At 54.5% G+C, this 23,641-nt stretch overlaps 1 protein-coding gene and 1 long non-coding RNA gene across 15 annotated transcripts; one reads left to right on the top strand and one right to left on the bottom strand.

Annotated features, from left to right (window-relative positions):
- Nucleotides 1-1,452: 1,452 nt before the first annotated feature.
- On the bottom strand, nt 1,453-17,514 carry LOC141948028 (centrosome-associated protein CEP250-like). 12 transcript variants are annotated; one of them, XM_074879954.1, is made up of 11 exons: nt 17,448-17,514; nt 15,227-15,440; nt 14,736-14,864; nt 14,165-14,442; nt 13,276-13,501; nt 12,605-12,701; nt 12,067-12,165; nt 10,922-11,071; nt 10,439-10,617; nt 9,818-9,999; nt 8,738-8,882 (listed from the first exon to the last, which is right to left on the bottom strand). In XM_074879954.1, the coding sequence occupies exons 5-11, from the start codon at nt 13,323-13,325 to the stop codon at nt 8,878-8,880; spliced, it is 762 nt and encodes a 253-aa protein (XP_074736055.1). In that variant the 5' UTR covers nt 13,326-13,501; nt 14,165-14,442; nt 14,736-14,864; nt 15,227-15,440; nt 17,448-17,514; the 3' UTR covers nt 8,738-8,877. The 12 variants fall into 12 exon arrangements, with proteins under 12 accessions (XP_074736053.1, XP_074736055.1, XP_074736057.1 ...); XM_074879956.1 differs by having other exon boundaries at nt 14,736-14,815; XM_074879952.1 differs by lacking the exons at nt 10,439-10,617; nt 10,922-11,071; nt 12,067-12,165; ... (4 more) ...; nt 15,227-15,440; nt 17,448-17,514 and adding exons at nt 1,453-1,591; nt 2,228-2,294; nt 2,861-3,030; ... (3 more) ...; nt 7,896-8,126; nt 8,307-8,453 and having other exon boundaries at nt 9,818-10,424.
- A 156-nt stretch (nt 17,515-17,670) lies between these two features.
- Nucleotides 17,671-21,087, top strand: LOC141948396 (uncharacterized). 3 transcript variants are annotated; one of them, XR_012630455.1, is made up of 5 exons: nt 17,752-17,861; nt 18,208-18,611; nt 18,759-18,916; nt 19,451-19,606; nt 20,626-21,087. It is a non-coding gene; the product is annotated as an uncharacterized LOC141948396 (long non-coding RNA). The 3 variants fall into 3 exon arrangements; XR_012630454.1 differs by lacking the exon at nt 17,752-17,861 and adding an exon at nt 17,671-17,699 and having other exon boundaries at nt 18,759-19,606; XR_012630453.1 differs by having other exon boundaries at nt 18,759-19,606.
- Nucleotides 21,088-23,641: the final 2,554 nt, after the last annotated feature.

Raw genomic sequence — 23,641 nt, 5'->3', positions numbered from 1 at the left:
CAGCAGTCCCTGCCTCCTCAGTCACAGCACTTAGGCTTTATTTCCTTGTCACTGCCCTTCACTCTGTTACCTGGGTCTCTCAGCCTCTCTCAGCTTACGTCCAGTTGCCAACGGCCTGTTCCTTCAACCCACCCTACTAGTCAGACTTACCTGCCCATCCTCGCGCTGCTCTTTCACCTCCTGCCTGAGCTGCTCCAGCTGCTGCTTGGCTGCTCTTAGCTCTCCCTGAGGCTGAAGTAGTGTCTCTAACAAAGCACTCTTCTCACGCTCCTTTTCTTGCAGGACCTGCACAGAAACAAGGAGAAGACAGGTTTAAACTTCCCACACAGAATTTGTGTGGCAAGGCTCCAACACCGACGGGCTGACGCGTTCTCAAAGCGCCGTGTTGCTGCTCTCCCAGGCCCTTCTCTGCCCACTGGCAGACACAGCTTCCTAAGTGAGACTGGCCGTATGAACATGGTCCAGCCACAGTCCCCCTGTGACTGAACCTCCAACAAACATCTAACGCCTAACAGGAAAGTGTGTGGCACTTCTCAAATGTCTCGCCTTGCTGGTGAGGGTGTCTCTCATCTTCTGCTGTGTCCTGTTTGTCTTTCAACAGCAACTTTCACACCTAGTTAGCAGCAGAGAAAATGCAGGGCTGCCAGAGGGCTGAAGCGAGCAGCTCCTTCAGAAAACTCCTGTATTCCAAGTGGGGTTTGGTGAAAATTACTTAATTTTTAAGGTATTCATCAGACTTTGGTAAAGTACTGACATGACAGGGACACACTGACATCTCTGAGCACTGCCCTGGCATTTCAATACCTGCAGACACAGCTGGGGGTACTGCTGTCCCCAGGCAGACTCCGTGAAGAGGACTTTGGGTGGGACACAAGGAGGACTCTCACTGTGTGACAGGGTTGCACAGGAGATCTGGGCACAAAAGAGCTTACCAGCAAGTGACTTAAAACAGCCCAGAAGACACCCCTGTTTCACTGCTCAGAAATATTTCAGAGGAGTCTTTAAAATTGTTTTTATTTGTCAACAATCCTGCCATGCCCCCCTGTCCCCCCCAAACAAAAACCCCATCCTCATGGGGATTCAGTCCTACAAATTCCGTTTGGTCTTTAATGGAGTTAAGGTTATAAGCATGTATCAGTAAAGATCAAAAGAGGACTGTGAAGATACTCTGAGGTAAGTCTTAAAAAAACAATAGCAGCACAAAAATCTCAACTGAAAGGGGATGCTTCTGCCCGGCTTCCTCTGACAGGTCTCACTCCTAGTCCCAAAGAGAACCCTGCTTGCCTTTCACCTCACCAAATTCAATGTAGAAAGCATGTAGGGCATGCTCCACACAGCCCGACATCCAGACATCTCCCATGGCTCTAGCCTTGCAAAAAAGCTACACAAATTCTCCTTTCACAGTCTTTACCTCTTGCTTGGCATTGTCGACTCTGGTTCGTTCCTCCTCTTGTTGAGCTCGCACGGTAGCAACTTTCTGCTTCATATCAAACAGCTGCTTCTCATGCTCCCCTTCTGTCTCCACCTTCTCTTTTTCCCGTTGCTCCAGTATCTTCTGCAGCTCTGAATGATGCCCTTCCCGCTCGCTTGCCTGAGGAGTGGAGGGAAAGACTTCAAGGTGAAGTCCCAGCCACGCTCCTCAAAACAAATGTGAAGCTTCATCCCTCCCACAACCCCCCACCTCAACAGTGCACAACAATGGCTTTGTGCTCTCCATAAATCACGTCCTGTCAAGGAACTTAAAAGGTGGGTCAGCAGGTGGACGAATCATAGAATCATTTAGGTTGGAAAGACCTTTAAGATCATTGAGTCCAACCATTATGAAAAGGAGATGTTACCTTCCTCTCTCCATGGCTGCCTGTTTCCTAGCACCTGTCTCCTCAGGATTTCTCTCTATTCTTAGAGTCTATTTTCAAAGCTCACACCCCTTTCCATCAGTGAAAAGATGTAGATGGACTGCAGGGTGAGAAAGAGACCTGATGCCCCAGTCACAAGACAGGCCACGAACAGAAGTACCAGGAACAAGGGGCCTGTTCCACATGCGTCACGCCCAGAGATAACACCTCTGACAACAGTGACAGGACAGAAAGAAAGGGAGAAAGTTCCCGTGACTGCAGTTGGCAACAATGTGAGGAGTCTACTTCATGGCAGACAGGAGTCTGGTAAGATCCTACCCCTTTCCTGCCAGGCTTTGGGTGGGGAGAACCCAACCTCCACCTAAACTCACCTTAGGCCCACGCTGAATCTGTGGCTGCTCTTACTGTCCTGGCAGAGTCCTGGGGGTCTTCACATGCCTTCAGGTACGAGGTTTAGGGTTAGGGGGAACAGGGGATAGGGTTAGGGGTTGGGATAAGGGCTTAGGGGCTAGGGGTTGGGTTAGGGGTAGCAGTTAGGATTAGGGGTTAGGGGGTAGGGAGGAGGGGGAGGGGGGAGGGTTTAAGGGGTTGGGGGTTAGGGCGTAGGGAGGAAGGGGAGGGGTTTGGGGTCGGGGTTAGGGGTTGGGGTTAGGGATCAGGGGTCGGGGTTAGGTGTTATCATTGGGCATAAGGGTTAGGGGTTGGGGTGACGGGTTAGGGGAAGGGGTTGGGTGTTGGGGAAGGGGTTAGGGGTCAGGGATTAGGGGTTGGGGGTCGGGGTTAGGGGTCAGGGTTGGGGTTAGGGTTACAGGCTAGGGGTAGGAGGTTGGTGTTAGGGGTTGGGGGTTAGGGGTAAGGGGTTAGGGGTCAGGATTATCTGCCTGGCCCAGCCAGGTGTGACCTATGACAGATGGTTGCTGCCATTTCACACACTCAGGCTATTACTCTTCTAAAGCCAGCCCACAAAGCTTGCTTGAAGAATTCAGAAGCATATTGTTTCCTACCAGGTCTTGCAGGAGCTGGTTTATTTCCACTTTATGATCAGTTTGCCGCAGTTTGAGGGGATTGTTATACTGCTGTTCCGTCTGCAGGAGCTGTTGTGCCATGTTTTCCCGTTCCTGCCTCATTAGAGATCGCTCTGCTTCCAGCTCACACTGAAGGCACTTCACTGCCCCTGCAAACAGGACAAACGGCAAGATTCAGAGTCTACACAATGGTTCTGACTTCACTGACCTTACGCCATCTGCACTCCAGTGCAGGAGAGATCTGCCTCCATCTCCTTCACTCCTCACAAGCACTGCGGACACAGAGCTATTTTTATACCATCTTCCCTAGCAGGGGGATCACCAGAGACAGGAGGCTCTCACCTTGTATCACCTCCTTGGCCTGCGTGACTCTGTGAAGGTGGATTTCAAGCTGACTCCAGCTGAGAGAAGTGCTGCTGAGCTTCAAACAGGCTGGATTCCAGCGTCTCCTCCACTGACCTGTGAGTTGTGAATACAGAGAGAAATGAGTTTGTTGCTCCTGACACCCACTGAGAGTTATTCCAGTAAGAAGTCATTCAAGATCCCTACCCCTGAAAATGGGCTGCAAGGAAACTTGTATACAGAAAGCATATTTCTGCCATTTAAAATACCAATGCCAGCCCCTCCAGGGGAATGCCCAGGCCTTGCTTATGACCCAGCACAACACAGAAAGCCCAGCTGAATTTGATCTCAACGGCCAAATCTGGAATTGCTGTTGGCAGACACACGGGTAGCTGTGCCCAAAGTCTGGGCCAACAAGCAAAAGCCCGGGCTCTGCTCACAGCCCTCAGCTCATCAGCGCTTCCAAGCTGCTCTGCAGGGGGACAGAACAAGAGTATTTCCCTGTGAATGCTGTTCACAGTGTAGCCGTAGGTAAGTAACTTTCCAGACTCCTTGTATTTAAAAGGGACTCAAGAAACACATCAGATGATATAGTAAGATCTCCCGCTTGGAGCAGCATTCGTAAGAAACCTGAACTAGATTTTATCTGAACAAGGACCACTGAAAGGACAGACGGGCAGCCTTCAGCTTCAACTGTTGAAAGTTCAAGAGAAAAACTTGCTGCTTTTCTCTAAGTGTTGCTGTCTAAGTAGGCAGCAGCCCAAGTGACTTGTTGCTCGTTAAAATGGAAGCTGTAGTACTGCAGAGCCAAATTCTTACAGCCACAGACTTCAACCAACTGCTGCGTATGACACGCAGGGTTCTGGAACCAGGAGCTGAAGTGACCTCCCTGATCTCACACAGCGCCCTGTGTGCCAGGTTCCCACAACACACAGCACTGCCTCGCTAGGCCGGGGGTGCCATAAAAACCACAGCAGTAGAATTTCACTGCTTGGATGGACACTGGAGGGCGTATCTTCAAGAAGAACAAGCACATATTTCTGATTGTGCCAATCTCTGACAGTCCAAAGTAAACATGCTCCCTTTTAGGATAAACAGAATCAGTCTCTAAAACAGAACAGAAAAGACAGAGTCCAAAACTGTGACAACAAAAGGCTCTTGAGAACAACATCTGGCAAGAACAGTTGCTGAATTTTTATCTATTGTCAAAGGCTCTTCATAACTGATTTATCTTCTTAAAAAATAATGTATCCCTTTTAAAAAATTTTTTTAAAAAGGAGCTGAACATTTAGTAGTTTAGTAACAGCCCAATAATTGACCAAACATAACTCAGCTGGATCAAATAAGAGAAGCTGGAGCTCAGAAGAAGCAGCAGCTCTCAAGAAACACAGAGTCAAAACGGGTGTTTATCAGCCATCCCAACGACGTACTTTGGAGTAATACAGTGTAAAAGTCAGGAAACATGAGAAACAATGTCTAAAACATCATTTGTACAGCTCTGCAAGTTCAGGAGTCTTCTAAAAAACACCTACAAGGAGGACAAACAACTCTTTTATTTTTCTGAGCAGAACTTGTCACATATGACCTTAGAAAGGCAGAAGGACAGAATCTCGCTCCTTCCCTCTGTAACTTCTCCCCGACATCTGTCTCTAAACAGCAGGTGGTGAGGAGTACAGGACACAGACATCAGTGATGGGCAAGAATCCTCAGAGACGTGAGGATTCAAAAGAGGTTTCCCAGCTGCTGGAGTAACCAGCCCTGGGTCCTGCACCACAGTAACAAGAGTTACCTTCCAACCAGAAGGCCCTCGAGATCTGCAGCACCAGCCTCTGGCTCCACCCTAGATGGCAGTGTCCTACTCACAACGTCTGCATGGAACAGCCATCAACAGCCAAACTACTTGATAAGGACAGATCTATGTTCAAATGCATAGAACAACAAACCAAAACCAGAGAGAAACTTCAGTTTCAGCAAACGCCTGCAGGGTTTAATTATTACCCAACTCAGAGCCAAGCTGCCTTGCTTTGGACTTCACACAGGAATGTGCAGGGGGACACAAACCTGAGCCCGAGGCCCAGGAGATGTTTGCTAGTTTGAGCTGTCAGGAAAACAACATTAAAATCATAGTATATTTCTTTTCATTTTGCTCAAGATTCTTTCATTTTCTGCCCGTGGAAGGTGAAAACATTTGAAAAGCACACAGGATGCAGTAAATCCTCGTGGAATGATTACCACCTTTATAATTACAGCCATTATACAATGTCCTGCCTAGAGCTTCCTCCCCGCCCTTACCTGGCCTCTGCCAGCTGCTCTGACAGGCCTTGTCTGTCCCGCTGCAGGGCTGCCAGTCGCACCTCTAGGGCAGCCTCCTCATGCTCCAGGAACTCCTTCTCTTTGGACACCGTGGCCAGTGCATGCCCCTGGCGAGAGGACTCCTGGCGCAGCTGCTCAGACCGCTGCGAGCTGACTCTTGCTGGCGGTAAACCTGAAAGCAGAACAAAAGGCAGTTAGAGCCCTTTCTCTGGAGTTCTGTGCAGAGCCAGCCAGTGCCACTTCTGCCTCAGCTGGAGGAGAAAGAGCTCCTGTACTGCGGGCTGGAAGTTTAAGAGCATCTGCTCCATCCACGCTAATACCCTGGGCTGCCAAAAGGCACTGGGACTGTTAACTTGGAAGTGATGAGTAAGGCCATGCTGGGCTGCCTGCGACCACACAGCCCCTTCACAGCAAACATAAATACACCAGACTACGTGTTTGCACGCAAAAATACGGCATCTTCCAGATCTGCCACCTTGCAAACTGGAATTCTATCAGAATCTATCCCAGTGCTGGAAATTTTCAGAAAAGTTTGAGCAAAAGCAACTTTGCTCGCTGAAGAAAGTGAAAATACACGTGGTTTCTCCTTCTGGAAAAAAAAAAAGAAAAAGATCCAAGTGCATTGGCTGCAATGAGGTGATGCTGGGCAGGGAAACAGCCCTTGGGGTGAGTTATGAAAGTCTGGCTGATGTGGCCAGAGAGATGGTAGACTCTATTCCTACAGTAGTTCATGTCAACAACACTGTTTGCTTGTTTCACACAAAGAAGTTGTCTAATATACCTTGCTGGTATTCAAACTTGAAGATTAACCATGATTTTTCAGCTTTTTTCTTCAATATAACACCTCTGCTGGGTATTTGCCAAACATACCGTGGACTCCAAGACTGACTAACAGAGAACAGACCCTCAGAAACAAACAATTCTCTCAAAGTTATCCCATAATATCCAAGATTGTACATCATGAAACTGACATTTAAATGATGACAAACTCCCTGCTCTCCTTCAGTGACATGATTCTCCCAAGCTCTTTTTCCAGGGTATCAAAATCAGTTAGTCCAGAGTGAAGAGTCTCATGTGATCACCTCTTTCTCATCTTCCTCAGAGCCTGAAGAGGCTCTAACAGCTCACAGAATCAGAACCATTTAGGTTGGAAAAGACCTCTAAAATCAGCAAGTCCAACTGTTAACCCAACACTGCCAAGCCCACCACTAACCATGTCCCTAAGCACCACATCCACATGGCTTTTAAATACCTCCAGGGATGGTGACTCAACCACTTCCCCGGACAGCCTGTGCCAAGGCCTGACAACCCTTTCCAGGAAGAAGTTTTTCCTAATATCCAACCTAAACCTCCACTGGTGCAACTTGAGTCCTTTTTCTCTCATCCTATTGCTTGTTACTTGGGAAAAGAGACCGACACCCACCTTGCTACAACCTCTCAGGGACTTGTAGAGGGCCATGAGGTCTCCCCTCAGCCTCCTCCAGACTAAACCCCCCCAGTTCCCTCAGCCGCTCCCCATCAGACCTGTGCTCCAGACCCTGCACCAGCTCCGTTGCCCTTCTCTGGACACGCTCGAGTCATTCAATGGCCTTTTTGGAGTGAGGGGCCCAAAACTGAACCCACTCATCGAGGTGCGGCCTCACCAGTGCTGAGTCCAGGGGCAAGATCACTTCCCTGTCCCTGCTGGCCACGCTAGTGTTGATACAAGCCAGGATGCCATGGGCCTTCTTGGCCACCTGGGCACACTGCCAGCTCATAATCAGCCAGCTGCTGACCAGCACCCCCAGATCCTTTTCCCCCAGGCATATTTCCAGCCACAAAGTTGCATGTATGTCTTAAAATACAATTTCAACAATTTCAGGATCTCATTCCCGCAGTACAAGACAGCAGACACTGACCTGCAGCTTTGTCCCACTCTCCAGGCTCCAACAAGTGGAGTTTTGAAAGCTGCAGATTCACAACAAAAAGCATAATTAGAAACAGGCAACCCCATGGTTTTTTGACTCAGAAAAAGGGTGAAGAGCTACGCTGTTTGCTTCTTTTGCCACATGGGAGAGTAGCAACCTCACTCAGATTCGTGGGCAAGACAAATCATCTCTGCAGCTTATCAAAAGCCAAAAGAGAGGCCACCACAGGCAAGTGGATTGACGTCATCTGTAGCAGCAGAGGACAACTGAGAGAACTGCAGAACAGCTCTGCCAGCCATCAGCACATTTCCAAAAGGCAGTAAACAAAGCTTCTGACCTCCAGCACTACCAAGTGTCTCCTTGACAAAACCACCGCAGAATCCAACAGACGGAGCTTCACTGAGCAGAGCAGCCAAAAGCCCACCCGGAAAGCACCAGGTGTTTGGTCTCACCTGACTGAGCTGCTCTTGGGTTTCTGCCTTCTCCTCTGCCAGTATCCTCAGCTCTACCTGCAGCCCCTCCTGTTGCTCCTCCACTTTCTTCAGCAGCTGCTCCAGGTGGGCTTTCTCTGCACCAAGCTCTTCATTTGTTCTTTCACACAAGCTCAGCTTCTCCTGGTCAGAGATCCTTACTCTCTCCAGCTCAGCCACTTTACCCGACAGAACTTCATTCTCTTGCTCCAGCTGCAGTCACAGAAGCACAGAGGAAATGAAATACAGTGAGATTTACCATGGAGAAGGTTTGGCTTTGGCAGAAGAAGGAACATTTCCATATTCAGGCAGTCATGCATCTGAAGGCAAGAAGTCTGAAAAGCAGCAGCAGCTGCAGACAAACACTCGCCAAGATCTTTGGCAACTGCTCACCTGCGACACAAGTTTGTTCAGTCGCACTTTATCCAGTGCAAGAGCTTCACTGACACTGCTCATCTTCGCTGCTGCAACGTGTAGAACAGCTGCTTCAGCATTCGGCTTATTCTGAGCCCCTCTCAACTCTGCCACTGACTGCTCTGCCTGAAGAGACAAAAGAACAACATGAAAGCAAAGACAAGAAAATCCCTGACTTTAAGCAGCGACTCCAGATCCCCTTTGGTGTCTCTGACACACCCCCAGCCCAGCGCTCCCAATAACCACGTGGGGACTGACTGCACCAAGGAGCCTGAGTGGTCTGATCACCCTTTTCCAAGGAGGAGAACAACACTGTCACTGTCTTCTACTGACAGAAACAGCACCTGTGCTGGTCTTGCTATCACAACTCCCTCTCCCACCAGTGCTGCCTAGGAATAAGGTGACCACACCTTCTCCAGGGCCATGGTAAGCTCATGTTCCTCTTGCTTCAGCAGATCCCTCTGAAGGTGCGATTCCTCCAGTGTCTCTCTTGCAACTACCAGGTCACTCTCTAATAAAGAATGTTTTTCTTCAAGTGCAGCTAAGTCCTTCAGCCTATGAGAAGGGGAAAGACAAACAAGTTTTTAATGTAAAAACATTCTCATTTCCAAAACCAAGATTACATACTATTTCTGAGATATGGCAGTTGGAACGATTTGCAACAGCTTTCTATTTACCCCTAAAGAATGCTGTGATTTCCTGCCTAGCGCTGCATCAGTCTTTGTCACTGACCCAGGTGAAACATTCATCACTGAGAAAGTAAAACGAGCTTCCAGAAATCACAGGTTTCCAAAAAGTTCAGGTGCTCCCAACACCTTCCTGCCTGTTAGCTCTGTCTCTCCTTTTTGATACATTACATACCAGACTTTCCAAAGTTCTTCTTTGCATAAGACAGACTTTTAAAGTCCAGATTAACATTCTCTCCATTATTCTTGCCTGCGGCAACAAAATGATGAAAGAGCCTGCAATCTATGTGGGGAGATCTGTATGAATTTCCAATCCAATAACCATAAGATGACAGGATGATTCAGGCTGGCAGGGACCCCAGGAGGCCTCTAGCCCAGTCTCCACTCAAAGCACCTGGGGTCAGCTATGGGATCAGTCCAGGTTGCTCAAGGCTCGATCCACTTGGGGCTTCCAAATTCCCAGGGATGGAATCTGCACAACCTTTCTGAGCAACCCGTTCTGCTGCAGGATTGCCTTCATGGTTCCATTTTTTGTTCTCCTTAAATCCAGCCTGAACCTCTCTTGTTTCACCTTAGGCCTGTCATCAACTACTCCGGTCAGCTTTGGAATGATTTTTTTCAAGGCCCATAAAGAAAGTACAAGGAGGCAGCTCTGCTGTGTGTCAGCAGGGAGCCAGCCCTGCCCACGGGCTCCCTTCACCAGTCTGTGCTACACATGCTGAGCAGACAAAATCCATTCTTTTAGGGGGGCCTCCCACCGTCCGGCAGCGCCCACCCCTGCCCAGAGGAAGCTTTAATGCTCACAGGAGCTCCTGGTCACGACGCGCTCTCTCCATCCTCTGCTGCTGCTCCACCCTCTCCCCTGGGCTGCATCTTCCCTCAGCTGCAGCTCAGTGTTACTCTGACACAGACACGAGGCTTCTTGCTCCGCCTCTTCAAGCTCTTGCTGTAGCTCTGCCCTGGTTTTCTCGAGGTTTGCACAGTCACTGCAGAGACAAGGCTCAGTCAGAAGAATGAACAGGCCTGAAGAGTCACAGATCCCATTCCAGTCGCTCCAGGCTGGCGCTGTGGGCAGCACGGTAAGGAAGAACTTGCCCTTCCCCTCACAAGGTCACTGGAGCGGGACAGAGGAAGGCAGGCAGGCTTTTGCCTTCATTCACTGAGAAGCTGTGGCTAGGAAAGGGCCCCTAAAGAACAGAATTCAGAGAAGCAGCACGTCGAGAGGGAGGCGTCTTGTATTCCAATGTCACTCTGAGTCTCCAGGATTCACAGTAGAGCAGGAACAGCAGTGACAGGAGGATGCTGAAGTGCCAAACAGGGGCATACACGGGGAAGGCAGGCGAGTTCTTTGCCCATAACACCTCTGAACTGCCAGAACTGGAAGCAGATTGCCTCCAGAACACAGGAGGAGGAGGGAACGCTCACCTTCTGAGTGCTTCTACCAGAGACTGCAGGTGCTGCTGGTGGCTGCTGGCCGTCTGGCACTCCTGCTCCAGTTGCTCGAGGCTTTGCTGCAGCTTCCGGCACTTCTCCTCCTGCTGCCTGTGCTGGTGCAGCAGGAAACTGATAGAGTCCTGCCTGGCAGAGAGCTCTTCTTTTAGGGCCTGCAAGGAATGGGCAGGGAAAAGCACAAACAAGCAATAAGGAGCAGGGAAGATGGCTCCTGATAGCTGTGAGAGAAGCAAGCAGCGAGACAGCTCACCTGAAGGCAAAAGTTGTGATGAGGGGGTGGAGATCAAAGAGAGAAAAGCAGCAGAACACAGAGCTGGTGAGACTGGTGAGGTGATATAGTACCAAGAGTGGGATGGCTAGAAAGAAACTGGCTAAGTGAATGGAAAGGTTTCAAGATAAGCAAGGCATCAGCAGCTGAGCCTGCGGCCAGTGGTGAAGACAAGGAGAAATTCTCACCTGTGTTGCTCCTCTCCTCCTTGCCAGCGCTTCCTGAACCAAGACAAAGGCACGTTCTGCATCAACGGAGCTCTGACAAGAGAGGATGTTGCTAGACTCTGCCTGCTGGGAGCTGTCAGTGACCACGCTGGCACATTCATCTAACACCACCTGAAAGCCCACATCAAGCTGTCACTCTCTGCTCATTCTGCTTGATTTTCTTTGTCTATTTCTCCTTTTCCCCCACTTCACCCTAGAGTCATTAAAAACTCAACTCTCTCATTTCTTCAGTCAACAAAGAAGTTTTGTCCCTGCGGTCACAAGTGCTCCAGGGGTTTCTGAATACAGCTACTACAAACAAGAAGAAACAAGTGTGAAGTGGCTGGAGGCTGCCTGAACGCTCAGTTTCTTGAAGCTCTCATGAAAGATTTTAGTCTCCTTCAGCTTCTTAGAGCCACGGAGACGAGGAGCACCAGGTCAACACTGGAAATAGCAATGAAAGGAAATATTAATGCTACCCAGGGAAGAAGGAAGCTGATGAATACTGGAAAACAGCAATGAAAAAGCTAATGTTTATTCTGAGCAGTAGCACAAGAGGATAAAAATGACTACATAAGGGGAAAGAACTGACTTTGTGAGAAGCTGTGTAAAACATCTGATGATTAAACCCCCCTCCCTAGAGTGAGGTTTAGGACTAAGCTAAAGTTAGCCCTAAACAGTTAGAGCAGTTGCAATTCTGGGGAGATAATAATGGTCAGTGAATGTAGAGTGAAGGAGCAGAGTTGGCAAGTGCATTGATTCAGTCAGTGACCTTTTATAAAAATCTAAAGAACAAGAGAGTCATTGCTCAAGGAGGTGGGAGAAGCTTCCAGGCAACACTAGAACACAAATGTCAAGTAGCCAACTCAAAGCACAGTCAAATAGAGACCTTACGGGAAAGGCAAAGGTACGGAAACTTCTAGTGACTTAGCTCAAGTGTCACAGGACAGCCAGCTCAGCAGTTATAGCAGGTTTGATGTCAGAAAAGTGGTATAATAATTAAACAGCCAGTGGCAGTTAACACAGACAGTATAAAACACATCTATCTATTCCCTGGGCCAGTTGTTTGCCTTCCTCAAGTACTTTTAAATCAAATTACAGGGATGTGGTCCCAACTCTGTACTCACCTCTGTTATATCTTTTATCAGCTTTTGGAGGGAAAGATTCTCTTCTTTGACACTTTCAGTCAATGAAGCTTCATATTCTTTCTCTAGCAGACTTGCTTCCTGAGAATAGAATAAGCAAAGGGTAGGCAGGGAAGAGCTGCTCCCCTCTGCAGCATTCCCAGCCTCAGCAGCATCGTCGTGCTGATAAACCTCAGCCCTAGTGATTCCAGTGTATCCCTTCCCACACCTATTGAATTCCTTCTTTGCAAAAACTAAGAAGAGAAAGACCAACAGCTGGTTTTCACAGGCTGCTATGAAGCTTCAATTCCAAGGAACTTTGATCCCTAGAGATTTAGTCACAGGCAGAATAGCACTGGTGCAACCCTTGGAACTGTCTGCAGCTCCCCCGCCACTGCCTGCCCCTGGGCTGACTCACACGTGCCTGATGCTCCCACACATCAGCATCCTCACCGCTCTTTCTCTTGAGGAAACCACACCCCTTTGTGCTAAAGCTGGAGAACAACCATTGGGCCATCTCCCAAATAAAGGTAAAACATACTAGAATCTCCACAGTGTCGTTAAGTGTTTTCACGGTCTTCTCCTTCTCCTCGTTCTGCTTCTGAGACTGCACGAGCAAGGCTGAGAGCTCCGTCCCCCTGAGAAGAGAAGGTCCACGTGCCATTCCAAAAGCATCGCACACCAGCACCCGCTGAAGAGCTAAGCAGCTCCCAGAAGCACAGCAGAGAAAGTTCAGCCCAGAAAATACAGCAAAGGCAGCGTTCATCTCTACAGGTTAATATGCCTGATGTTGCAAAATGGCCCTTCCTGCCCCAAAGGACTTCTGCACTCAGTCTGGTAAGGAACTGTCAGTACAGAGGGGCTTAGGATGGCCCTGGGCAAATCCCTCCCAACTCCTCTGCACAGCCCTGGGGGTACCAAGGGCTGTACAAGAGACACAGCTCTCTTTATGCTGGTCACAACTTCTCACCAACAATCAGGTAACAGCAAAAACACTGTAATACACTGTGATCTCTTTTCCAGTCCTGTCTTACAAAAGCTTCTATGGGTCAGACGTGTTTTTCTACCCGTGCTGTTGAAGGCCATAGCTTGGCTAGGGACAGAAACAAGGCTGTGCAGAATGGGTGGGTTTGAAACGTGAACACAGCCCGCCTGTGAATCCAAGAAGCAGCCACAAAAGGTAATGTTGGTAACAGCAAAGTTTAAATTTACCTGTCCTGAAGCTCCCTCTTCTTCAGGTCCCCCTTGACTTGTAAGGGCATCACTTCCCAAGTCTTCTGGCTTGTTTCCTGTCCCGCTTGCTGCTGTGCCTGACCCTTTAGGACAGGTCTGCCCAGGCTGACGGGCTCCCAGAGCTGCACGCCAGAGTGCAGGCAGGAGCAGTTTACAAGTAGAGCCAGAACGCCTCCTCTGCTCTGCCTTCAGCTCGGACACATCTCTGCAGAAGGATCAAGAAAGAGATCATACTCACACCACCATCTTTACCAGCTGACTCACTTCTGAAGCATGTTAATGGTGCAGCAGTAAAAGCTGGCAGGAAAGATGACATCTTTGCTGGGGACAAATCACCCATCTGACACTTTGGGATCGGGACACATATTGATAGTTGAGCAATGGGTCCATTTGACAGGTTGAGGAGTGAGGCTATTTTCTCCTCAGAGATAAGAAGAAATGAATGGAACAGCCAGAAGGCTTCAAGAATTAACTAGTAGGTCAGGGCACACCCTGCACATTGAGGGAAGCTTACAGTCAGGTAAGGTAAATGGCTGACAGTAACTCACAGTTTGAAACTGCATGACAGGAGAAACCTCCTGGGGTGAGTCCCCCAGATTCAGCTCTAGTGGGACTGAAAGGAGAAATCCCCCGTGCTCAGCAGTGCCCTGGCTGCTCCCTGACAGAACGGGGAAGGAAACCCAGAGAAACTCTGCAGCAGAGATCACGATGGGCAGAGGCAGCGCTGGCTGTGAAGGCGATGGCGAGGGCTGGCAGCTGGGCTGGCACTGGACAGTAACTGGGCTGCCTGCTGACAGAAGGGCAGCAGGATGCGAGCTCAAAGCTTTATACAAAAAGTTATTTAGTGATTGTTCTCTCCAGTAGGGACCATTAAAGCATCTTGGCAGGACCCTGCCCTGCAGGCCCAAACAGGGCTTCTCTCTCCTGGCCAGCTTTGCCTTGAAGAAACCTGCAGTAACGACATCACCAGAGCTCTCGGGGCCTGAGAAGATTCACTCTGCCAAGGGCAGCTCTGAGTAGCCCCAGAGATCCAGAGCAGAGGGAAGAACAGTCCCAGGGTGCAGGGCTGAGGCAGACGGGGGCTTCTCTTCAGGGCAGCTCCTCTTCCCCCGACAGACTGTCACCCTCCTCCTGCAGGTCAAAGCTCTGGGAAGGAGCAGGACAAAGAGCTGCTGAGAAATACGAAAGCAAGAGCTGCACTCTGCTGTGGGTCTGTCAGATTGGGTCTGGGGCAGCGTGGGCTCTTCAGAGGGTCCCCACCTCAGCCCTTCCAGCCCAGACACCAGCAGCACACAAACCCCGTGGGTCACCAGCACAAGGCCGAGCTTCCCACGCCTGCAGAGTTTTACCCTCTGCCCCAGGCTCTGCTTTCCCCGAGGGAAAAAAGAGCAGAGCTGTGAATGACCCCGGAGCAGCGCAGGAAGTGGAGCCTTTCTTACCTCCAGTTCTCCCGCGACCTGGCCCAGGAAATCTGAATTCTGTTGGTGAGCAGCTGCTGGTTCGATGCGTCACTGAAGAGCTGATGGGAAGGAGAACGCTTGTCACTCTAAGCAGGGGGCACTGGGTGTCTGTAACACACGGAAACTGTTCCCACACCACAAGAAAAAACCCCAAACCTCTGCAACTCCCTGCAGCGACCGCCCCTCCCACGCAGCCCAAGAGCTGCCCCAGCCCATCTCCTGCTCTGTGCCTGCAGCAGCCTCCGTGTCCCTGGGCTGCACAGGGCTCTCAGGGGTGGTGACCCCAAGAGCTGGGTTCTACCTTCACTGCACTGGTGCCACCTGCATTTCTGTAGGTCCTACCCAAACCCCTCTGTGTGCCCCAACCCCACACATTTCTGTAGGTCCTACCAAAACCCCCATGTCCCCCACCTGTAGGTCCCACACAAACCTCCCATATTCCCCACCCCCCCCCCCCCATCCCACCACACCTCGAGGACAAGCCAGGTGGAGACAGTGAGGAGGAGGGGCAGGACCTAGTAGGGGTCATTTCCTGGTTTTGGTTTTTTTTTTTTTTTTAAAGTCTATAATGACGTCATGGCCAGCGGTGGCGTTACGCTCCTCTGCCACTTCTCCCTTGCGAGTGTTGCCCTCCGTGGTGATGTCACGGCCGTGCTGGGGCTCTGCAGAGGGAGGGCTTTGCCCCTGGGGGTGGGAGGGGTGGGTGCTGATGATGTCATGTGGGGGGCTGTGATTTCATGTGCCCCCCCCCCACCCCTTTGCTTCCCCTGCCCAGACACTGCGGGGGCCCCTCTGGGCCTGGAGACGCCCAGGTGAGGGGGGGACAGAGGGTTTGGGGGACAGATTGGGGGCTCAGGGGGGGCTGCAGGACAGGGATTTTGGAAGGGCACACTGGGGGTCTGGGGGCGCAGATTGGGGGTCTGGAGGGGGCACAGAGCAGGACAGGGGCTCTGGGAGAACATGTTGGGGGTCTGGGGGGCAGATTGGGGGCTCTGGGGGGGCAGATTGGGGGTTCTAGGGCAGAGGTAGGGTGGGGGCTCGAGGTGGGGGGACTGTGGGTCAGACCCCCCTATAACCCTCCTTCTCCTCCCCCTCCCAGGCAGCTTCCCCATCCCCCACAGCCACCATGGGGCAAACAGAACCCGCTGTGGGTCTTGAAAGGGCTCAAACCAGTGAATTTCTGGCTAAGTCTAAACTGTGCTGCAGGCAAGTTTTGCTTGTGTTTGTTGCCCAGTGACTCCTCAGCTGTGTTCCCTCGGCCTCTTTGTCTGTCTAGACAAAAGTAAAACGCTCCCCATATAACTCACTGGTAGCAGCCTTCAGTGGGCACTTGGGCAAACTGAGATAAGGGGAACTCGAACAAAAGCACCCAGAGATACCATCGAGGGAGGGTGATCTTGCTGATTTAGGAAGAAGACACCTGGACCTTACCTCACAGCACGTGCTCCGGAAAGAGCCGACACCGTGATGAAGACCACGACCACCGAAGCCCCTCACTCTATTTTCACTACGCATGCTCAGACTGTGTAAATGAATCCCGGGAACTCATTATCATAAGACACCCCTTTCCAGGAAATTTATGAATATGTATGATTTGTGTGTGCGTAAACTGATGTCCCCCGCTAGTTGGTGGGAGCCCTTATGGTGGAGAATCCCCAGGGCGACCCCAGCGCTGCTGATAAAGAATTCCTGCTGAACGGTTATATCGGATTCTGACTGTTGAGTGAATTTCTTCGTTTCAGTCTGGACCCCCCCTGCTGTGGGTTCGGTTTCCCCCCCCCGCAGCTGTGGGGCAGAGCCCCCCCTCCTACCGTGGGTGTGGAGGGGGAGGAGCGGCTGGAGGAATTGGGGCTGGGGGCCTACACCCCCGTGGGGCTGGTGCAAAACTTCCTCCAGTTCCTGCACCTCCACGTGGGGCTGCCCTGGTGGGGGGCATGTCCGTCGGTGGGAGGGGGGGGGGGGTGTGGGGCTCTGTGGGTCTGAGAGGGGGTCGCTGTGGGGCTGGAGTGTTCTCTGGGGGGCTGAGGGGGGATCTGTGGGGTGGGGGGAGGTCTCTGTATGGCTGGGGAGGGTCTCTGTGGGGCTACAGGGGATCTGTGGGGCCAGGGGTATCTCTATTGGGCTGGGAGGGGGGATCTGTGGGGCTGGGGGGGGGAATCTATGGGGTCGGGGGGTTGTCTCTGTGGGGTCAGGGGTGTCTCTGGTGGGTCCGTGAAACGCCCCTGTGGGGGATTGTGTGTGGGGATTTGTGGGGGCTGCCTCGGGGCAGGTGTGGGGGGGCTCCCTGGGGGCTACCCCTGACCGCCCCATTGCCCCCCAGGGACGCTGGGCCCCGCCTGGCCCCACTGCCGCTGCTGGTGCGTGGGCAGCGCGAGGCCGCCCGCCTGCCCGCACCCCCCCCGCCTCCAGCGGCTCCGCCAGCGCCGGGCCGAGGCCCGCGGGGGCAGCGACCAGCTGCGGGGGGGCTGAATCCGCGCAACCCGCAGTCGGGGCGCTCGCCGGGACGTCCTGGCCCCCGGTGCCCCCCGGGAAGGACGGGGAAGGGAACGGCGAGGAAGGGGAAGGGAAGAGGGGAGGGAGGGCCCCAACCCCCCCCAGAGCCGCCGGATTCACACCCCCCGGGTGGAGTGAGGCCGCGACGTGGGCGTGACGCCACCCCCGAGGTCCCCCCCACCCGCCTTCCCGCCTCACCTGAGCCCGCAGGGCCCGGAGGAGCGGCCAGAGCCGCGGGGCCCCCGCTGCCATCATGGTGGCCCTGAGGGGAGTGGGGAGAAGGGGCGAGGCTAAAGGGAGGCGGCTCCGCGCAGGCACGAAGGGGCGGGCCTGGCGACGCCATGTCCTCCATGGGGAGTGTGGGCATTGCCAGGGCAGAGGCGGGGCCAGGGGAACGCATGCGCAGGACGCGGAGGGGGGTGCGGAGTGACGCCACGGCTGCCATGTCGGGTGAGGGCAGCCTGTTCGGGTGCGGGGCTGGCGCGGCGTGAGGGCCGCAGGGTGGGAAGGCGCTTTCCCTGTTGAGGCGGCGCCGGTTGGGGCGGGCGCTGTCGCCGCTGCCTCTTCCTCTTCCTCCTCCTCTCCCCGCCCTCCTCTCTGCCGGCCCCTGAGGTAGGCAGAGGCTCCCCGCTGGGCGCCCCCTCCCCGCGGCACCCCCCACGCTGGGGACGGGGCTCCCCGAGTTCTCCCTGGTACCCCCGGACCCTCACGCACCCCCATTCCCACCCCCGGGGACCCCCCTGACAGGGCACTTGGTAGCGGGGGATGGGACCCCCTGACAGTGTGGGGAGAGGGACCCCCCCCCCCCGCCAGGGGGGTTTTGGGGGGCAGAACCCCTCGGGGACCCCAGGTGAGGGGTGCGCCCCCATAAGTGCCACCACTGCCCCGTTAACTCGTTATTTTCGCTATCACACCCTCCCCCCAATTTCCCTTTTTCTCCCCGTTTCTCACCCCTCAGGTGATGGTGGAAGAGGCCGAGCCCAGCGCCCCCGACCCGGCAGAGGGGGCTCCCCACACACCCTGGGGGGTCCCCACCCATCCCGGAGGCCTCTGAGGGCCCCCCCCGAGATCCTGAGGTCTCCCCCCACACCACGGGGTCCTCCCAGGGGTGTCCCCCCATCGCGGACCGCTCCGAGGGGCCACCCCCCGACCCAGGGAGGTCCCCCCAAACCCCAGGGGGCAGCGAGGGGCCCCCCTGCCCGATCTCGGGGCGCTGCATGCGGCACTGGAGGTGGCTCTGACCCAGGACCCTGGGGAGGTGATGCCGGCTGAGCTGAGCCCGATTTTGGGGGCCCCCTGCCCCCCCGAGACAAGTGTCAGCACCTGGATGGGGCCCCGCTGCTGCATGACAACCTGTGCCTGGTACGGCGGGGGAACCCCAAAATGCAGGAGGGGGGCACCCAAAATATGGGGAAATGGGGTATGGGGGGTGGTGGGAGGGGGAGTGGGGGGATGTGGGGGTGCGGTGGAGGTTTGGGGGCTCCCCCTGACCCTCCCTGTCCCCCCCAGGCGCCGGGGGGGCAGCCCCAGGGTTTGGGGGGGCTGCGGATGGTGCTCAGCATCCTGGAGAAGTACGGCCAGAACCTGCTGTGGCCCAGCCCCCCCGGCACTGCCGCGCCGTCCGCTTCGGGAACCCCGTCTGCCGCGGCACTGTCGATGCCGTGCAGGTACCCCAAAACCTGCACTGGCACCCCAAAACCTCAAGGGCCCCAATCCCCCCGTATCACCCCAATATCCCCTGTAGAACTCCAATATCACACCAATGTTCTTCTTTAGCACCCCAATATTTTATTATAGGACGCCAACCCCCCCGTATCACCCCAATATTCCCCATAGAACCCCAATAGCACCCCAATATCCCTCTCAAGCACCCCAATATTTTGCTATAGGACCCAAATATCTCCTGTATCACGCCAGTATCCCCCACAGAACCCCAATATCCCTCTCTAGCATCCCAGTATTTTGCTATAGGACCCCAATCCCCCATATCACCCCAATATCCCCTATAGCACCCCAGTATTCCCCCATACAACCGCAGAACTCCCAGTATCACCCCGGTATCCCTCATATCACCCCAGTATCCCATTACAGCACCCCAGTATTCTGCTGTAGGACCCCAATTCCCCCCCTGGGATACCCCAATTGCCCCCCCTCCCCATAGCCCAAGTCCCTCCCCGAGTGACAGTGCCCCTCCCCCTCAGGGGGGCCAGGGGGTGCTGCAGCTGTTGGGGTACACGGAGGAGACGGGGAAGGAGCTGAATTTCTCCCCTGGGGCGGGGGGTCCCCAAATCCCCCGTGTGGCCACTGTCACTGCTGATGTCCTGCTGCTGTGTGCCGAGCTGGACCTGTTGCTGGCTGTGAGTGCTGGGGGGCACTGGGAAGGTTGTTAGGACAGACTGGGGGGGGCACTGGGACATACTGGGATATATTGCTGAGCACTAAGAATGTCACTGCTACATAGTGGGGGGCACTGGGAGTGTTACTGGTATGTACTGCAGGGCACTGGGACATACTGGGGTATACTGGGGAGTGCTAGGAGAGTCACTGGCACATACTGGGATGTACTGGGAGGCACTGAGATTTACTGGGGGGCACTGGGAGGGCTCTGACTCTTCCCCCGCCGCCCCCCTCCCCCCCCCCCCCCCCCCCCCCCGCCCCGAACCAGCACCCAAACCCCCAGTGCTTCACTGACATCCTGGAGGGGGGGCTGAGGTGAGTGGGGACTGGGAGTGACTGGGGGGTAGTGGGAGAGACTGGGGGGAGCACACAGCTATACTGGGAGGGACTGGGGGGAGGTTGGGTGGCACTGGGAGGGGTGGGCGGGGCACTGGGCTATGCTGGGGGTGCCCAGGGATGTACAGAGGGGGTAGAGTGGGGGTGTCACTGGTTTATACTGGTCTGTACTGGTGTGAACTGGGAGCGGCTCCTCTTCCTGCTCCCAGGGGCTGCTGGTGGCCGATTTGCTGCCAATAATGGATGGGGATGGCCCCACACGTATGGGGCTGGGGGGGGCTCTATAGGGGCTGGGGGGGCTATAGGGAGCGCTATAGGGGCTGGGGGGGCTCTATGGGGGCTCTACAGGGGCTGGGGGGGCTGTAGAGGGGCTCTGTAGGGGCTGTGGGTGCTCTATGGGGCATCTATAGGGCGGCGCTGTGGGGGCTGGAGGGCCTGGGGGGTGCTCCTGGGGTCTCGTGTGTGTCTGTAGGGCCCCTATAGATCCTGAGAGTGTCCCTCCACACCTTCCCTCCTCCAGGCGGACCCCCCCAGCCAGCCTCCATGGGGGGACCCCAGGGTACAGCCCCCCCAACCCCCCCGATCCCCTATGGGGCATTACGGGGATCTGTAGGGTCCCACACCCTCTTTTTTTCCTCTCCAGCGCTATAGGGCCCCCCCCTCGACTCTGGGGCCGCCCCCCAACACCAGCAGCGAGGTGGGGGCTGCGCCTGCGCCTCCTGCACCTTCCTGAAGAGCTTCTGCAGCGGGGGGAGATCTCGTCCCTGCAGCCGTTCAGGTGCACACGCGTGCCGGGGTGTCCCTGCAGGGTCACTGCAGCGGCTGCTTCAGTATGAAACAGGAGCAGCTGTTCCATGTTTGGGTGGCTTAACCCCCTCCCAGCTGTGATAAACACAGTGATCAGGGACACAGAAATATTACCCTGGAGAGAGGGGACCAACAGCTTGGGAAAGGATGAAAGAATCACACTGGTTTCCCCTTTAAAAAATATGTTTCCTTGGCTGAAGCTGCGAAATTTGACTCAACTTTACACACTGGAAGGTTTTGCGGTTGTTGTTTATTTGTTTGTTTTACAGTGAATAAAGTGTTTTTTTCCTCATAAAAACCCCCACCAACTCTCCGGCCGAGGGATGCAGTTTCGACGTGTCACGCAGGCAGGGTGAGCGCAGATCCCACTCTCAGGAAGGTCGGTGTAAACCCCAACACATGAGACTCTGGTCTGGAGCGGGGCTACAGGTGCCTGACACCAGCACCTGGCCGCCCCCACTGTCACAGCACGGGGTTTGTTTTTCAGAGGAGGGCTGGGAAGGGACAGGCTTCACCCCGGGTTCATGCTGAGGGGGGTGCAGGGCTTTAGTCTCGACTCCTGGAGCACTAAATCCCCTGCCTGGGGGATGTGGGGCCATCAGGGGTTTAAAGCTGGGAGCTCCTCTGCGGCTGGTCCCAGCCTAAGGAGGGGTAGGGCAGGGAAAGGCAGGTGAGCCCAAGCTCCACTGCAGAAGATCTCCAGCAGGTTGGGGCACCGTGCCTCAGTTTCCCCACCTGCCCGGTGGAGGTGGTGCTGTTGCCACACAGGCTGTCGGCAAAAAGCCTTTGGAGGCCGACTTCCACAGGGATTCATTACTGGGGGGCGGAGCCGTGGGACACCTGGTTTGCTGATAATTCACCCCATCCTAAGGCAGGTGTTTAAAATAGCTCCTGTGCCTCACTGTGCTGAGAAGGGCCAAAGGGTTTCAGACGCTGCCTCGGGGGCAGCTGGATGTTCTCCTTGTGGCAGGACGTGGGGTGACATGCCACCTCTGAGTCTCCAGCTCTGCGGGTCCCTGCCCGAGCCCGGCCCCCGCTCCCCAGGGGGTTTTTCTCCTCGGTGCTCATCTGCGTTGTTCCAGCCGTGGCAGGGGTTTGGCTGTTGCTCATCTCTCAGTCCCAGACAGGGATGTGCAAAACACAACCCTCGCTGTTGCCGTGGCTGCAGGCTGCCCTGGCCAGTCCTTTCTGCATCACCAAGCACCTTTGCTGGGGTTGGGTGGGTACAGGAAGCCACAGGTGTGATGAGTGCTGGCCCTTTGCAAGTCCTCAGCCATCCGCAGGACTCTGGTGCTCCCAGAGCGGGAGGTCCAACAGTCTGAAATCTCATCCTGCTCCTGCTTCATCGTTTTTTTCTGCTTTCCGAAATGTGGGTCCTTCCCCTGCTGACAGCAGGGAGCAATAAAAAGTTGTGAAACCCCAGCCCCGCGCCCGACCTGCTCAGCCTTTCTGCGGCGAGTTTTCTAAGGAACACCGCAGCAGTCAGCCAGCGTTTACGGGCAGGGGGGGCTGAGCTCAGCCCGCAGCCGGGGCAGCCGCCAGAGCGTTTCGGTGGTGCCGAGGGGGACAGCGGCCACCCGAGGGGCTCAGGCTCCTCGCGGTAGCAGGCAGCATGGCGGGGAGGTTTGCTTTGTGTAAGAGCAGCTTCCCAGATGGTCCGGGGAAAAAGCGAGCGAGAGAGGAGGTTAAATACAAACCACATCTCAAAACAGGCCTAAACTTTGAAGGTGTGTGGAGCTGCGCTTCCTGCTTGGAGCAGCCCTGAGGAGATGAAAGATGCAGCTGAGTTTAAAAAAAAAAAAAAAAAGGCAAAACAAACAAACTGAGTTAAGGCTTTCTGCTGAAGACAGAGGCACAGCAGTGACACAGCACACCAGGTCACCCCACGAGGCTGGGACGTGGCTCCAGGACCCCCCATTCCCTCGCACAGCAGCCCCCTGGCTTTCGAGCCCGGGGTGAGCCTGGGAGAGGGACTGCTGCCTGGGCACAGGGGGTTTAAGCAAGAAAGCCCAGGGGCAAGAAAAGGAAAGGACGGTCTTGTTGTCTGAGATCTGGGGGACTTGCAAAGTAACCTGCAGAAGGGGAAACGAGCCCCTTCCTTGGGGCAGACACAGCCCTGCGTGCGCAGCGCAGCAGGTGCGCCATGAGGTCAAGCAGGAACAGGGCTTCAAAATTCAGCACGTTAATTTAAAAAAAAAAAATCCAAAGTGGAAACAAAAACCAAAACCACCACCCCCAAAGCCGGAGCACCGCAGAGCTGGGAAATGGGGTTTGACAGGGTGGAGGGTAAAAGCTCGAGCGAAGCGTTACCGCCGCTGACTGACAGCGACCGACTTCTCGTAATCCCAAGATCAACTTCCTCTCGCTCCGCGTTCGCCGCAGCCGAGCTGGAGGTGGGCACAGCCCGCCGGCGGCTTTCTTCACCCCCGGCACCCGGCACCCAACACCTGCTCCACGCCAACAGAGCCGGAGCAACAGGATCTGCCTGACTGAAATTTACTGTGGCTGACAACACCCGGCCTTTCACAAGGTCACTTTGATGGTTGTTCCCTCGCCGTCCCCAGCACACGCTCTGCACCAGCCTGCGGGTGAACGGAAACGCAAAGGGCTCCACAGCCCGTCGATCCCTCCCAGACCTGCCAGGAGCTGTCGGCCCTGGAAACACCCCGCCGAGGGATGGGTCCAGCCTTCCCCATGGGGCTGTCGCTGGCTGGTCCTGGCTGACGTGGCTCAGCGAGCCTTTGGGGTTAGTCTCAGCTGGAGACACACGGGCGGTCCCGCAGTAGCCCTGCAGTAGCCACGCCACGGTGTGGCCACCGGGACCCAGCACGCTCGCAGCATCCTTCATCCCG

This window comes from Strix uralensis, chromosome 11, assembly GCF_047716275.1.
Source record: "Strix uralensis isolate ZFMK-TIS-50842 chromosome 11, bStrUra1, whole genome shotgun sequence".
Classification (NCBI taxonomy): domain Eukaryota; kingdom Metazoa; phylum Chordata; class Aves; order Strigiformes; family Strigidae; genus Strix; species Strix uralensis.
The sequence above is the reverse complement of the archived record's forward strand: the minus strand, read 5'-3'. Positions and strand labels throughout refer to the sequence as shown.